Source organism: Calypte anna, chromosome 20 (assembly GCF_003957555.1).
Source record: "Calypte anna isolate BGI_N300 chromosome 20, bCalAnn1_v1.p, whole genome shotgun sequence".
Classification (NCBI taxonomy): Eukaryota; Metazoa; Chordata; class Aves; order Apodiformes; family Trochilidae; genus Calypte; species Calypte anna.
In genome coordinates, this window is record NC_044265.1 from 12,337,023 (window position 1) to 12,354,598 (window position 17,576).

Below are 17,576 nucleotides of genomic sequence, written 5' to 3' on the forward strand. Positions count from 1 at the left end.
GTTCCACTTTGGCTCTTACAGAATCTTATTTACAATCTATGCAAGAAAACTGAGGAAAAAAAAAAAAAAAAGGCACCACCTTCAAAGATTCTTGAGTAAGATAAGGGTCAAAAATACCTCAAACTTTTACATGTTAAAAAGAAATTAAAAAAAAAATAAATAAAATTCAGTACAATCCACATTTTGCATTTAAACAGCAGAATTCACATGGGACTTTACAGGACCTGTTAGAGGCTGACCTGAGGATGGAGCTCACAAAACCTAAAGTGTAGCATTAATGAAGTTCAATAAACCCTGTTATTAGAATTGATGTCATATATAACAGAATATACAAAGCATAAGTAAAGGTTCCAGTTTTCACTCCTGTTGAAAATACACCTGCACAGGACTTTAAAAACAAGTATTTCTTTAAATTACATTTAATCTCTCCACCTTCTGGCCCTGACAGGAACAACTCAACACAGCAAAAAATGTCAGCCCCAAAGAACCCACAAACCCCCAGCAGAACCACCTTCATTTACAAAGCATCCAAGTGACCCAACACTTGCACACTCATCCTGACAGCTCAAACAAGGGAGGGTTCTGATGGAAATATCAAAAAGCAGCTCCTGAAACAATTGTTTCAATTAGAAAAGCCAAGTTTTCTCCCCAGAAAGCCTTCCTCCCCTCCCCATCAATCCCTAGATAACCACTGACCAGTTAACAAGTTGATTTTTAACCTGATGTTTTTAGGTGAGGGTTTGTAAATGAAGTAGCAAAGAAGCCCTCGAGAAGTGCAGGACACTTCCTGGCACAGATGTAGGAATTTCTGTATCATTACCAGGGACCAAATGGTCCCTCTTCATCTTCCAGCTCTGCAGTTCTGAGAGCAGAAATCAGGAGGAAGGGTTTGAATTCCCCAATCTGCTCTCAGATGGATTTGAAGGAGCCAAAGCACTCCTGGGAAGCCCAGTTCAATAAACCCCACATCCCAGCCCAGGCTTTCCAAGGCAACACACCTGCAATGGGCCAGGTTTGGACTGGTTAACAGACCTGATGGGATATTCCCATAATTTGGGAAGAAATGGCCTTGCAAGCTTTTTCCATAGCTCAGGTACCCCCTGACTCTCAGCACGTGCTCCCAGATGCTTCTAAAAGTTCTTCAGGTGCTCTCCTGGTTCTACCACTGCCTGAGATGAACTAAGACACAATGAACTTCTGTGAGGGTGTAATCCATGCTGGAATGCAGGGAGAAGAGGATCCAGAAACACCATGTATTCCTCCTTATTAATTTCTCCTACAAGCATTTTACCTTGAAGAATTTTTCTGGGATTTATCTATTTGAAGTGTAAAAACAACCCACCTGCCACAATGCATTAAATCACTTCAAAGGCTGAGATGTGGCCAGGAAGCAGATAATTATTCCTCTTATGTTATTCCCATAGTTTCCCTAGAGACTGCTCTTGGTTACTGTCAGAAACTGAGCTAGAAAGCCCCTCTGGGTGACCCACCACGTCTGCCCTCATCTCCTCACCCTCCCCTGCCCCCTACCACCACCCTGGGTGATGGCAATGCCAGGAGGGAGGCTGAGGATCAGAAACCACTGCTGATGGCTTTAGTTTGGCCAAATGAGGCACTCAGGATTAAGAGAGCAAGCCAAACTCTTCTGAGTGAATAGCCTTGAACAGCGAGATGAACATCCAAACCATGTGCACTGATAAAGCTGCAGGAATTCCTCTAAATCCATCCTCTTTTTTTGCCTGGTTTATTGTATCTTCTGCACAGATTTGTTCCTTTTCAGGCAGGTTGGACAGGAGAATGATTCCTGTGACTCACCATGGGAAGCCAGGACAGCACAGCACAGCTGGGGTTTCAAAACAACAGCAAAATTCAGCCCTCAGTGCTAAGACCTTCAGTCCTTTTGGTTTACAACAGAAACACAAAATGTGAAATTGTAGATTTTTATGTCATCCTCTACATGCTTTTTCATGCCTTCTTCCAATCAAGCAAGGGCTACACTGCTAAAATAACACAGCCAAGCTGCTTTGTGTCAGTAAGATGTTGTATATGTGGGAACTACCTCCATCCCACCAACGTTTCAATGCCTCAAACAGCTACATCAGAGTAAGAATATCTACTTGTAAAATAAAAAGGTACAACTACAAAGGTAAATTGGGGTGCCCCGGGGCTGAAGGGCAGCAGAATCAATAAGAATCCAAGAAGAAAGATGCAGAAGCATCCTTTATTCTGCAGATTGACACCATGACTATTCAGAAAGGCTTCCAAATGAAGGCAATGTAATTCTGTGCTTCTTCAGCCCACAGAAAATGTGCAAATAGTTCATCTGCTTCATGAAAGTTTAAGTTTCAAACTACAATACTGCTTTACACCAACTACAACTGACTGTATAGCAGTGCTCTCATTAGAGAAACAGATAGTAAAGACTTTGTATGTACTAACTCAGTCACACGTGGTTTACTCAGTCCTTCAGAATATCTGCCAACTGCTCTTTCAGGTTTTTGGGACAAACCTCACTGTATTTGAAGGACCCTGTCCAATACGTGTGCACATTTTGACAAAGAATCAAGATTATTTAGACCTTATGTATGTAAATATCCAGAGATGGCTGTAGACTAACTTAACCTACAAAAAAAAAAAAAAAAAAAAAAAAAACCAACCCAAATCCAAACAAAAAAACCCACTTATCCAATTTTGACTATGAGAAACCAGAATTTTCTTCTGCCACATAATGCAGCTGAACCAACTCAGTGTCATTACTTGGGTCTTGGATCCACCAACACCCAGCTGGGGATGAAGGAGCAGGATTGACTCTTCTGCTGCCAGCTTCCTCTGCTTGCTTAGCTTCAACCTCAAGGCTTTTGCCATCTTCTGATGGATTATCAGAAATTATCTGCTCCTTCCAGAGAGCAATATCTCAACCTATGTGGAACTGAGCTTCTGAACAGCTGCCACTCAGCAGACTGATGGGATGTAGAATGGAACAGGGATGATCCCAGACCACCAGTTTCAAACCACTTTGCCTTGCACAGTCCATGAACAACTTGGAGAAGTCATGGTCAGTGCCTGCTATAGAATCCTGGGCACTGTGTTTCATACTGGGATGTTTCTGGTCCTTTTCAGCAGCTGTTCCAGTGTACCTACAATAAAGGCTTGTAAAAAAAACAAAAATTAGAGACAAGTACTGAACATTAGCCTATCCAGCTAAGAGAAGAGGGAGTTTCACCAGATTTGTGACAGAACAAGGTATTTAGTGGCTCTTTTCTGGCACATTTAAACACAGAGGTGTTACCTCCCTTGGCTTCATGTTAGAAATGCTATTTAAACCAAAACATTCATTCCCATTCTCCCATTTAGTCCTGTGAGCCACTCACTAGACAGCAACAGGATTCCTACTGACTGAGAAAAGGCACAGGGTGAAAAAACTGAGATACAGAGATAAGCCAGCTCATTTCCAGAGTGAAACCCAACGAATCCTCTGGCAGAAAAAAATCCTTGGAGGGCTTAAGAAATAGCATTACTAAGTTATCCTGGTAGTGAACATACCACATCATCCCTCCCACTATATCTCAACAGACAGAGAACCCCTCCCTTAGGGAAATTCCCTGTGAAGCTAAGCCAAGGATTACAACACAGCAACCAAACCTCCAAGCAGTGGGACACACGACTGCCCCACTCCCTGTTGTGCTACAGACAAGCCTGGTTCCACGTTACATCCCCTTCTGGACACTCTGATGCTGGTGTTTCAGCCCTGGAATGGGGTTCTTGAGGCCCAAAATGTTTCCTACAGTCTGGATCCGTTTGATTGCCTGGGATGGATTTGCAGGATGCACCCTCATAATCCCTCAGCCTACACTGGGAGGCTGGGGTTTACACCACCCCATGAAAACGATCCAAAGGGAAACTTTGTTCTCCTTCTGATCCCTTCAAAGTATTTCCCTGCAGCATTCCAGCCCATGCTGGTTCTTCCCCCTTTCCCTTCTCCATCCGGACCATTCTTTAGAACAGCTTTAGAAAGCCACTTCAAAAATACACAACCACCACTCCAGGTTTCTATTTAAATTATGTCATTTCTGACTGATAATTTTGCCAGACATTACCCAGTTTTTTTGAACTTTCAAGTAACTGAAGAAGTGTGCTTGAACTTTTGTTTGCAGTTTCGAAATGATTCAAATCACACTTTAAAGATCTTCAACTTCATGCTCTAGTTGATGCTAAAGAGATGCTGTAGATAAACCACATGCAGTTACACTTCAGGAGCCCGTTTCCTGACGAGTCTGTAAGGCTCAAGATTTTTTCTTTTAAAAATCTATAAAAAAAAAAGCATCACAGCTATCAGAGCAGAACAATTCTGTGAGAAATGTTTTGCAGCCATGCAAGCTGCTTGGTTGTTCCATCGTGTTAATTAAAAGTTTTCCTACAGGACTGAAAATAAGGCATAAGAGAACTATTGCCTCTGGTGTCTAATATTGCTTAAGTGTTTCCCTGGGTTCTCTTTCATCTACACTCATCCCCTTCCTTCCCCAGGATAAATCTGCAGGCAGTGTGGGGAGCACAGGTTCATCAGCTGTGTTGTTTTTTCCACCTTTCACAGAATTTTGCCCCGTGGCAATCCAACACTTGGGAAGAGACTGCCCTGCCCATCCAGGAACCTCTGCAAACCCACGGCATGGATCAGGTTGCTGAAGAACATGTGGGTCCTACAGGTATTTTTCATGCTCCAAGTTTTAGGAGGAAAAAAAAAAAAACCCAACCAAAACTACAACCAACTTTCAAACATCCAGGTTTGTATGGCACCAGCAGTAATGAAACTTTGGTTAGTAGTTAAAATTTTTCTGCAGAAAATAAAACCTGTAAAAGTCTATGATAAATCCTAAGCAGCTGAGTGCAGGTGCTGCTGTTCTGCCTTTTGAAGTGGTTGATTCATGAGACTTCAAAGGACTTTTACATCCTTTTCAAAAATACAAGGAAAGAAAACACACTAGTGCAGCTTTGCAGTTGTTAAAAAAGTAAAAATACCAGAAGGTATTATCTGACAGCCTGATAAAAGGCTGGCAGAGAAGAGCTGATTCTGAAAGCTCTGCAGCAGCAGTGGCCTTACCAACAGCTTCAACACCAGACAGGAAATGCAGGTAGGAGTAGACCAACCAGAAGCAATAATCTATTTAGGAATTCACAAAACCCCAGCCAGCATCTCGAGTGTCACTCAAAACCCAGCCTGTGGAATTGCAGCGTGCAGTTCTGTACAGTCCTGCAGCTCCTTCTTGCTCGATCCCTTTGGCTCTGCAGATGTTCCAGCTGTGGCTGTCCAGGGGCAGCACTGCAGGTGAGGGCAGCCCCTTCTGGCAGGGGTCACAGGAGCAAAGAAGCCACTTGGCTCAGAGGAGCTGTAGTACATCTCCCCCCTATCTGCCAGCACCCGAGAATTTAGAATCTGCATTTTCCCCTTTTAGTAAAAGGGGAAACAGGGGAAACATCCTCTGTTGAAACACAGGATGGGAAAGACTTCTCACTTAAAACTGGTGGTGTTTTAACAACAGTTCCCATTTGCCACTCGGCCTCGCTATGTCCCACACGGTGCTGCTCGATGCAGCTGTGGGTCTGACCCCTTCTTACTGGGAAATCATTTTAACAAAACAATTTCAAGCCCTCCACCCCAACGCAGTGACCGACAGCGACCTTTAATCCCCGAGTTCTTCCCAAGGGAAACCTTTTGCTGCTTTCCCTTTCCACAACAATTTCAGCAAACTACAGAGGTGAGCTGGTGCTTTAGATGTCAGCTGTAAAGCACTCTACAACGGGAACTCACTTACCAGTTACCAGACGTTCCTCCAGAGCTGCTTTTGCATGGATGCACAGCTGGGATGGGTGCCTGGCATCTCAGAACCGAACCTCAGAACCGGTGGGAGAGTCACTGCCGTGAGGTGCCCCTGAAGCACCCTCTGGTGGCACCGCACGCTCAGTGCCCCAAGGCGGTGCCGGTGTCGTTTGGAACCGCTGCAGTTCCACGGCCGTTCAACTGTTGCTTTCCTGAAACCTGTTGTTGCCAGACTTGGTCATTTCCCTCAAAGACAGCTCAGCAATTAGTTCTAAATAATCCCGAAGTTTTTGGACTACTCTGGAATAGGTTTCAGTGTTAGTTTTTGCTGTTAACTGCCTACAGAACTTGTCTGCTTCCAGTTTCAAGACCAAGTAAATTTTTTATTATAAAACAAGTGTTTTGGAGGTGTGCCTCCTGCCCTGCTGGTTTTCTGTAAAAACTTCCCTCGATTCTAATCTGCCCCACAATGAGAAGCTCATAATTCAGCTGCCCATGCACCAAGCCTTGACAGTCAGGCACACAAAATAAATCTCACTTTCACGTTAATTCCACAACTCAGACAAGGGTTTTTTCCTCTGGTGGCCATTTGGTTGCATCCAAGCCAACCTGTAGCTATGCAAATCTACAGCTTAGACACACAAAGCTTTGGTTGTTTCAATCTACATGAAATCAGTGATTTATCTACATTGGATGACTACTTCAGCTACACCACTCCTCAGTGAAACAGAGGCATCAGCTGCTGCTGCAAAAAAGGGCTCCTTATTTTCCAGACCTCTTCTGGACTGGTATTGCTCCTTGCTGGGACAGGCATCTTCAGGTTCCAAGTTCAGTACAGATCAGACACAGCAAATCATCAGCATCAAGATCAGCAGTAAAACTTGATTCCAAGAGATCGCCTCAGAAAATCCCTTTTATTTGGGGATTTCTAGAGGAAAACCTTTTTCACTGACTACACAGTCAAGTGAGCGGGTTCAAAGAACTAAGTATTAGTAAAAGAAAGCAAAACAGCAATAGAGGGTGGTGAGGTTTGTTTGTTTTTCTTTTTTTTAATCAAACTTTCATCACTTGCAGTGTTGATGACAAGAGATAAACCACCCTGACATTCATAATGCATCTGTAAGTTATACCAGTTCTCTGCCCCCCACAACCCTGCACCCATTCTGGAAGGAGTGCTGGCTCTGGCATCCAAGAGCCTCGGGGAGGTGGGGAAAAGGCAAAATAGGAAACACCAAAATAAGAAACACACCAGCAGCAGGGACCAGCCCTCCTAACTCAAGAGCAAAACTCTTGATGTGGCTGAGAGCCACGGGACAGATGGAACATACCTTGCAGAGCAGAGAAGGGGAAGCTCCAGCAGTTCACGGGGAGGAGATGAGATTCGTTCCCCAGGGATCCCACTGTTCCTTTTAATTGGCTGGATCCCAGGGGATGTTGGCTTCAGCAGCCACTAGTGGTCTGCCTCACTCCAGAGCCAGGCTTCAGACCCTGTGCCAGCCCCTCTGCCAGCACAGCCCCTGCCATTCTTAGCACCAGAGCTGCTGTGTTGCCCCAGCCACTCCTGGACTATCAGCTTTCCAAAGCCAGAGCTCCCAACAGGAATTTCTCAGAAGTTCTGGTGGACTCATCTCGGTTATGCTGAGCATTTGTTTGGTCTGTCAGCAGCAGCCTCTCTCAAAACTCCTCTAGTTACAAAGGGTTAAGGCTAGACCTATATATAGAGCAACCACATGGCCCAGAAAACGAGCAATAAGATAAACAGATCTTTTTTTACCCCTGGTCATACTCAATACTTTGTGCCTCTGAGTCTGGGGCTGCAATGATAACTTAGCTATCAAGGACTGAATTCAGATTTTACACTACAAGGAGGTGGCACAGGCTGATTTATCCTATGGGTAAGCACTCATCCCAAAACAAGGGCATCAAGTTTAAGACAAACGAGCTTATGACTTAAGAACAGCTCCTGAGTTTAAGCAGATATTTTTAACATGTTAGTAGTTAGGTACTTTTCATAGCTAAACCAAAAGCAGTATATCCACATGAACTGCACTCAAGAGAAGAATCAACTTAAGCTGGTACATTCTTGCCAGAAGAGGAGCATGAAATTGGCTCCAGTCTGTGTGCAGGCAAGGCCATAATTTCCTTTTCACAACTCTACTTACAGCTTCCTACACCACTTCTACCTCCTGAGCCATAACCACTGTTACTGCAGACTATACTACATTTCCCCCTCTTTAGAGTTGTACATTTCCTTTCTTTCCTCTTTGATACTGTTATGACAGAAAAATAAAGAAAAAATACATCAATCATATATAGTCCAAGCACTTTGTTATGCACATGGTCTGCTGATGGGTTGCCAGTGCTCTGTATTCCCTTTATAGCATCTCCATGTTCTGTTAGGGCTGTTTAGGAACAAGGAAAATCCAGGTGCCCTTTGCATTGGGAACCTTGGAACTATCCAAGCAAACACCACTCACTCTGTAGATGTATCTTGGGTGTAGAAAAGTTTAGCTGCAAAAGGGGATGGTAAGAGGAAATCTGTACTAGAGCCAGGGCTCTGCAAACCTGACCTCTCACTTCCAGGAGGTGGCAGCGTTGTCTCTCCCTAATTCATTGCTGAAAAGCAGGGGAGGTAACACAAACATTGCTTTCCTCTTAATGAAACACTTCCCCTTTGAAGTTCCACTCATTTTCTGTGAAATATTGGTACCAAATAAGATAAATAGTATAAGTTTGCTGCTATTTTAACTGTCTACAGTTAAGCAAACAGAAGTTTAGTGCCTTGGTGTGACAAAGTGCTTTCTATTCGGAAGTTCTACTTCAAGAAAAATGAACACATTTAATGTTGTTTTTCTTTAATCTAATAGACCCTCGTTGCTCTTCTGTGAGCTTAGTTACTTTTATCAATACCTGCAGTTAAGATGTTTAAGCAGCTTTAGTAATGGAGTGCTGAACTACCAGTTCATGCATTTCTTTTAAGTCTAATATTATTAAGTCAGTGGAATTTCAACAAAGGTTGGAAGCACTGATTACTACTTGGTGTATTTATGACTGGGAAGTTTAAATACTGGGATACTGCAAACATCTGTTCTTCTTCCCTTCTTTTTAAATTAATTTTCCATTTTATACCTGCTTATAAATTTGCTGCTCTTATTTGACAATTAACAATAAAGTCTCCTCCAAGTATTACTCTATCAAACAGAAAACCTGAGTTCAGCTGCTTCAGACAGAAACACTGATGCTGCTGATAAATCTCTGCATCAGCAAATTTCACATGTGAAAAACTGTTCCCTTGCCCCCCTTTTTTTTTTTACAGGGCAGATTCCATATACCTGTATCAATTCAGAAGCTAGAAATTCAATACAGAAGCTGAGCACTCCATATTAAATTAATCTCTAGTTTTTCTAATCAATTCATGCAATTAAAAGCAACATTTCTGAAAAGGAACATGACACATTAACTACTTTTCTTTTTTATGTGTAGCTCAGGTACTGCCTGAAATTTTAAAAGGATTTTTACTTATCAATGCAAGTTCAGAATACTTTCCACTCTAATTACTAAATGAATAAACAGGATTTTTTTCCACTGGGAACTTCAAGGTGTTAGTGTCATCAATCAGCCTCTGGATTTTGGTGTCAAGTCAGCTGAAGCACAGCCCTAACTCATACCTCCAAAAAAGCTACAGAAAAACCTGAAGAAACATGAACTAAAATAAATAACTGCTCTATGTAACTACACCCCACTAGCACCAAAAATCTTTTATTTTTAACTGCAAAATAGGCTGGAAGGAAAAAAGGGGCTTGGTGGCAGAGTTTAGATGCAAATATACTATATGCCCCAATCACTCACTACACCTAAAGAAGTGGCTTCAATATATATAAGTATATACATATATAAATATGTATTTGTACATATATAAATATGTATTTGTACATATATAAATATGTATAATATATACTCATATAAAAATAATGCTTAACAAAACTAATGTCAGACCTAAAAAAAACCTTCATATTTGGCAGGTACAGAATAAACACAATCTAAATCCATGTCTGAAATATGATAAACTGACTGATGGAAAGAGAATTAAGAGAGAATAATTCTGCTATTCAAGTTAAGTTTCCTCAGTTTGTAAAAGGCCTCGTGCACTGGAGTCAGAGATAAGGATTTGCAGAAGATGTTTTGGGAAGAAGCTCTGGGAGAATGCAGGTGGTATTTTGGAATACTGCATTGGGAGGAATGCTGTCCTCAGACTCCTCTGGGTGACCTTAACTCCAGACATCAGACACCTCAATGTCTGAGCTACTCATCTTAATCATCTTCCAGGATCAATGTTCAGAAATAAGCATTTCTAATTTGTGAGTCCTTTAATTCTACAACTACTCCCTAAAACAGATGACATGGTTTATCCATTGAAGGTGTTTTTCTTGACAGACTAGCTCAGACCTAGGAGTTCTAGTTTTCAGATACCTGAAGTGAGATGACTCCCAGATTTCCATAATGCTGTGACTCCTGTTTGGAACAGCCTGTAAAGATTTGCTAAATAAAGAAAATCTTGCAGAATATTCTTAAAGATGATACAACAGCATCTTCCCAGGAAGATTACAGATCCAACCCATCCAAACAAAGAGCAGGTCCATTTTTGTTTTCACAAATACACAATTTACCTGGGAATTAGTAATGGATCAGAGGCCCCAGATATTAGTACAACTTACCTAAACAATAGCAAGCTGAAGTTCTTCCTTGCATTTGATATGAGAGTTCTTCATCACATGATTTAAGTTGATTTCTACTGATTTTTGAAGTCCAGTATATGCACATTTTTTAACCAATTTAACAATTTGCTGAAATTGTTAAACAATTACTAAAATCCAATTTGCTACTAGAACTGGTTAAATATGTATCATCTCCAGTGTGGTACAACTTCAGAGCAGCCCCCCTTCAAACACTTCAACCTCCCTGCCTTGACAAACCTGCACTCCTGTCTCCCAGAACAAAATCCTAAAGCATTAAGGATATTTTAAGTGATAAAGTTATATGGCCACTTGCAATTGCATTGAGATAAAAAGTGTCATAAAAAACTGACATGTAGAATAAAACCTTGTAGCTACATTTATGTCTTTCTCTCCTACTTTTAGTTATTTTTAACACACTAGACAAAACCCCTACAGTTTTTTAAAAAAAAGCAGCTTAAAAATGCCAGTTTATCCAAATATGTATCTTGAGTTAATTGTAAAAAAGTAATAAAATATGCAGCAAATCTATGCAGGGGAAAAATACAGCCATTTAAAGATTTGGTGTAAATATAATTCAAATCTACCTAGGAACTCTCCTATGTGCTAATAAAAACCAGCAATTTAGAGTAACTGGTGCTCCCCATTTAAAAATCACATCTAAAAAAGATCTCATCTTGAAGATACTTCATAAACTTACCAGTTACTTTACATATAATGAAAGTGTTTAATAACTAAGTTTATTTCTGATAATAAAATGTAAAATTGGCTAAAGTGTGCTTAAGCAAGCTGTGACCTGAATTTCTGAATTCATTAATCAAGTGAATAAACACCAGACATCAGATCATGTGTTCTGAAGATGTGAAATGGAAGATTTCATTTGCACCACCCACATGATAAAACTACTGGAGTCAATCAAAAAATGTCATTAAATTGTTCAAGCTACAAACAGTATTCACTTACCTTTGCATGAGTTACAAGGATGCTACTCAAAACCTGCAAAAATATGGCAGGCAGTTTTCCTGCCTTATATCCACCTAGGATGTGCTCTTGTGTGTGTGGATAATGTGTGAGAGATGAACACATAAATAGAAGAGGGAAAAAGAAAAAACAACCCCCACAACAGTACTGCCTCCCCCCAAGCTTAAAAATAAGAAATGGTCCTTAAATTATTTCATGTAAGGAAGAAAAGCAGCAGGAAGAACTTTGATATACTTGGCAGTTAAAAGCTGTTTGAAGTGTAAAGTATCCTTGGATACCACGTGGAAGATTTCATTCTTGACACTAGCACTGAAAATGCAAGACCTGTGAGACAGGTGCCAAATCTAAATTACAAAAATACAATTCAAATTAGTACAGGCAATTGCTGATCCACACTGTGCAACCTTTCTGTAAAAGGTAAAAGTTACCAATACTCACCTTTTCCAGATTAGAAACAGTTATTGTCTTTATGGGAAAAAAACCCTAAGCATGGAGTTTTCATCCAGGAACCAGCTGAGTAGACTGACAGGCTCTTAATCATACAACTGTCACATGATACAAATGAAACTTCTAAAAGAATCTCCCATTTGTGTGTAACTCTGTGTGTGAATCTTTGAAGGTGAATAAAAGTGGTGCCTTATGGTAAAAAAATAAAAATTAAAAAAAATAACCCCCCCCCAACTCCTAAACTCCCTAGGTCTTGCAGAGCCAAGAATGGGTGGGTATTCAAAGGCAATGTAAATGATTATTCAGGAATATCCCTATGCCATACATACATTTGAACAACAGTGAAGATGAAATGGCAGCAGTCCTTTCAGGCTTTACAGCATTGTAATTATGATCGCTTGCCCAGGACGGGGTGGGGATTTCTGCTGCTGGCTCTTTAGCAATAGGTTGAGTGTTTGCCTCAGTCCTGGCAGTTGTCAGAACAGTCTTCTTCATATTCACCTCTCTTTTCTCAGGAAATTGTCTCTTTTGGTTTGAAAGAGGCTTAGTACCTGTCTGTGTATGATTAAAAGAAACTTATTTACTAATAAGCAAATATATTCTAGTTTGTAAACAGAGATACATGCAGGTACACAGATTTTTCACAGCAAACTCCTGTAGATACTCTTGAAATAATATATTATATATATATAATATATATAATACAATATTATATATATAACATATGAAATAATATAATTTCACATTCAAGTCTATAATACACCCTCAGTTCAGTAAACTGAGGATGGTGAAGAAGCCAACTCAAAACAATGGCATTTTTCATCAAGTTATAGGGTTCTGGGTTTTTGTTTGAAAAATACTGCCCATGGCTGCAAAACAAAAAGAAGGCTTTGATGTTATCTTTTTGCTTCTCAAAGCACACACACCATCCAGTCACAAGTTCACAGTAATTCCCAACTACTGCCCCAAATGCAGCCATTTGGAGTTATAGGTAAAACTAATTCTGACTAAAATTCAAGTAAAAAAGGTGTATTTGTTATACTATTTTACAAAAGGTAATAAAGTATTTTTTAAGAAGTGCACTGCCATAGAGAAGGCCCTTTTAAAGAAACTTTTTTTTTTGCTATCAGATATTATAAATTAGGATTGCATTTCTTGGATGAGATATTAAGGTTTTTTTAAGTGACTGGAATAGATTTTATTCTCAGAAGAATTAAAAAATGCTTTTTAAAAAAAGAGAACTAAAAACAATGTAGGATTTTTTTGTAGGCATTTTGTCTGAAAAAGGAGAGCACAGAAATAAAGCAGTGTGCTTCAGGACAACTGTTCTGGATCATGAATATTAAACTTACCTGCAGCTGAGATTTCTGCACGCCAGTTTTTTCAGATTTTGGTTTGATCTTCTCTTTAGGTTTTGGCTTTGTGTCTTTGCCAGCATTTAAAAACTTCATGGTGGCTGCAGCATGTTTGAGAATGCAGTCATTGCTGCAGTACACAGAATCAGGCTGAGCCAAATTAAAACAGCCAGGACCAATGCACTTTGAAGCTCCTGGTGCATCAATTACCTACAGAGTGAAACGGAGGGAGTTCAAACTTCAGAGGAAACAACACAACCATACCTGTGTGAGATGAGGAAATGCTCACCAAAGCTTTCTTGCAGCTGGTGACTTGGCACAGCTGCCAGCATGAAAAGGATTTTCATTCATGCTGTACCAAGGCATAAAAAGGTAACAACTTTACTCTGGTGTCACACTGTTTTCAGAACATGGATTTGCAGGTGGCTGCCAGCACTGAACTAGGAGAGGCTGCTTTCCTATTTTTTAGATCCCATAAGCACATCAATGCTTTTTTCTGACCCTCTACATCATGGGAGAAGTCTCCTTAATCATGTAAAACTGGTTTCTCAAGAGAGAGGTTTTTAAAACACATTTTACCTCTGGCTGTCCTCAGCCCAACACACAAGTCCAAGGAAGCACTCAGCTTCTCAGGTGTACAGATTAATTCTTGCTCTAGAGGTTCACCAGTTTTAAGTCTCCAACTTAAACAACCACTATTTTGCCATCACTTCATAGTTCTTACTCACTGAAAGTTTGCTTATGCAATCTGTGTTTTCCTCTCTTTCACCATTACTCTCCATTTAAGTGTTATATATTACACACTGCCTCTTCAAATGAAATGTAAAAAACAGCAGAGAACATTTAAGCCAGCCTGGAATATCTAAAAGCTCTTTAGGCTGCAGCATACCACCTCTAGGTGTTATGTTTTTAGGCTTACTTTTGGAGTTGATTCCTAAAAACGTTATATAACTCATCTTGCACTTGGAACTACTGCAGTTCTAGACAGCCTCTCCCCAGTCAATAAATCTCAATTTGTAATTACCAAAATAAGCTTGCCAAGAACACTGAAAAAAAACCAAAACAAAAAAAAAACCAAAACCAAAACAATTTTTATGGCATGGCTTATTCTTCCCCAGTCAGAAGTCAGTAGGACAAGCTGCTGCAGTCTGTAAAAACTGGGTTTGGGATTTCCTCATAAAAATTGTACCACATTGACCATTTAGTTCTCTCCAAACCACCTGGCAAATAGAGCAGTTCCATCCCATTTCCAGATGTCAAAAGAATACCTAAAATACTTGCAGTTCTTCCATAAGAGCAAATGAATTAATGACAGTAGTTCTTTCCCTAAAGGAGCAATGCCTAACAGGTTTGAGCAGCTTGTCAGCATGTCAATATCAAGGAGTAATCTGTGAAACTCTGAAGCAGAACTTAAAATAAACAATAACTGCCAGTGAAATGCAGACCACCACCAGCAGAACTGCACTCTGAAAAGTATCTGTGTACAACACAGTACAAGTGTATTTGAAGCCATATGTGAAAACATTATGAAGAATACAATTTTTCTTTAGCAAATCTTTATACATAAGCTCAAACATCACTCAGCTGACTGTGCTGACATGGAGAGCTCTGCTAGTTCAGCTGACTGCAACTGGAGGTGGTGTTCCACAGATGTTTTGTAGAAAATGCACCACAACAGAAACATTCCTCCAGGGATACTCACAGTCAAACTTGTAACTCAGGATTGATTCAAAGTTTAAAGATTAGGCAGGAAAGAAGAAATTCATGGAGGAAAAACACATGAATAGCTGTAGCATTCTAATTGTAAATACACTGAGTGCTCTTCAAGGCATTGTAATTAAAGGAAAATGTTCCAGATATTGGCATTACTACAGCAGCTGAGGCAGTACAAACAACCACTGCAGCATGAAGGTTTTGAATTTCTGCCCATGGAGGTGAAGCAGCTTTTCTGCCTGTGTTGAATTGGGAATGGAACTTGCCACTAAAACATTTTAAGTGTCTTCTATATTTTATGCCAGAATTTGGAATAACTTGAAATACCTATTTTTATGTTAAAAGGACAGTATAAAGCAATTCTCTGTGCACTAATAACTTCAAGAAACATGAGGACAAAAATCAGAATTTCAGTCTAATTCAAGTACAGAGGAAATGCAGCTGGAATGAACTCCAATAGACACATGTCAATGTTAAGTAAAAAGCTGCACTATCACTGAAAATGTCCAGTGAGATTATCTCAAAGCTGGTATAAGCCAGTCCAGAGTTCTGATAGTTTTATTAAAAGAACACCTTATTATTTGCCTTCCAGACCAGTATTTAGGGCAGAACAGCACAACTCATGTAGAATGCCATTTCCTTACATCTGCATATGACTCCTAAAACTCTCACTTCAAAGTAACACTTGCTTAGTTTTAGTTTCTCTACTATAGAACTGTGGATAGACTTCTGCTAAGAAGTAATATTTACTGGTTTACTCAGCTTCATATTTAGCTTAAAAAAAAAAAATCAGCTTTACAGCTGTACAAATAAGTCACTTTCCCAGTATACTCAAGTGTAATACAAAAAATAAGAAAGAAAATACTTACAGGTTGAAATATCTTTAGCTTTTTCTTCCCACTTGGATTTGCAGCTTTTTCAATCCTACCCTTGATTCCTTGGTCCTCAACAGATTTTTGTTCAATTGTTCCTATGCTTGTGAATTCTGTGCCATCCATATTTACTTGCCCTGCTTTAGCTTCCTGCTGGTCTGTTTCTGAAAGAGGCTCATCCTGTCCCTGCAGAATGGTGCAGTTTGGACAGATATAGTCCTCACCATTCCTCTCCAACAATCGCCCTCGAGCCTCAGAAATACCCACGCAGTCACCATGAAACCATTCCTCACATCTATCACAACAAATCATAAACCTGAAAAAAACAAACCAAGGAACAGTAAAATGTTGTGAAAAGACAATTCATGCTCAACAGGTATTTCCAGCAGCAGATGGTAAGTACCAGTACACTGTTCTGCCTTGCTGGTTTGTTGAGCTTTTAAATATTTGTTACAAACTCCTACCCCCAAATTCCAAAACAAACTCAACAGTTCATTTATATATCATCAAAGTAAGCATTAGCAATTGGCTTACGTTTTGGTCACAGCAAATTCCCAATGATTTGCCCTTCATTTTTAGTTGAAACCTCTGCCTACCTGTTGTTGTGAGGCTGACGACAGATACAGTACAGTGCATTAGGATCATAGATCTCAGACTCAGGTTTGCTTTTGGGCAGATCTTCAGATTCTTCATCTGTGACCTCTTTTGTGTCAAGGCCAGGCGTTACCTCCTTCTGGACCTCAAGATCCTCAGTGTCTTCCTGAGGCACAACCACTTGACTTGCAATCTCAGTTTGGTCTGCAGTGTCAGGCTCCTGTTTGACAGACAATTCAGACTCAATCTGGATTTCAGACTGGACATCACCTGCTTCTGGAGGATCTTGGTCTGAATTCTTTTTCCTTAGGCGGCTCTGGATATCCTTCAGTGTCAGCTGCACAGGCTTCTGTTCCACACGTTTCTTCCTCAGCCTATTCTGCAGCTCCTTTAGTGTTAACCCATCACTATCACTATCAGAAGGATCACCTTCTTCTTCCTCCTCTTCCTCTTCCTCCTCCTCTTCTTCCTCTTCCTCTTTTATGCGTCTGCTTTTAGAGCCCTTCTGGTCCTTGCAACTCCTAGTGCTAATCCTCCGAGTTACAGGCTTTATGTCTGGAGTGCTCTCAACACTGTCTTCTGAAGCAGTTTCAGCATCTGTAGCTGGACAGGATGCTGGTTCACTTGAATCCTCCAGAGTGGTAGGAACACTCCTCCTCCCTCTGCGTCTCACTGTTGTAAGGAATTCTTCCACTCTTTCCGTTCGCTTCGGTTGCCGCCCGCTACGCCTGAGGTTTAAGTTTTGTTGTTGCTGTTGGGGCTGTTGCTCACCAGAGTCCACATCAGCCTCACCTACACCTTCTCTCTTAGCAATTGTAGTCCTTCGAAACCCCCAAGTTTTCCTGAACTCTTTACTTGTAGGTTTGACAGTTTTTTGTTCCTCCTCATTGCTTTGGTCACCTTTCTCATCCAAAACCGATGCTAAAAACAAGGAAATTGTTATTTAGCTGTTGGTGAAGGAAGATGTCTTGTCTTAAAAGCTTTTTTTCACTGTAGTTTTACTGCCTTTGTGCTTACGTATCTATGGCATCAACTCATTTTATGACCCTGAAAACAGGTAAAATGC

At 40.5% G+C, this 17,576-nt stretch overlaps 1 protein-coding gene across 1 annotated transcript in view; it reads right to left on the reverse strand.

Annotated features, from left to right (window-relative positions):
* Window positions 1–17,576, reverse strand: part of DIDO1 (death inducer-obliterator 1) — a 51,517-nt gene that overhangs the window by 18,662 nt on the left and 15,279 nt on the right. The window contains exons 4-7 of the mRNA XM_030462861.1: window positions 16,513–17,431; window positions 15,914–16,232; window positions 13,329–13,541; window positions 12,306–12,531 (exon numbers count right to left, since the gene is read on the reverse strand). Coding sequence (XP_030318721.1) covers window positions 12,306–12,531; window positions 13,329–13,541; window positions 15,914–16,232; window positions 16,513–17,431 — 1,677 coding nt within the window. The remainder of the gene's footprint in view (window positions 1–12,305; window positions 12,532–13,328; window positions 13,542–15,913; window positions 16,233–16,512; window positions 17,432–17,576) is intronic.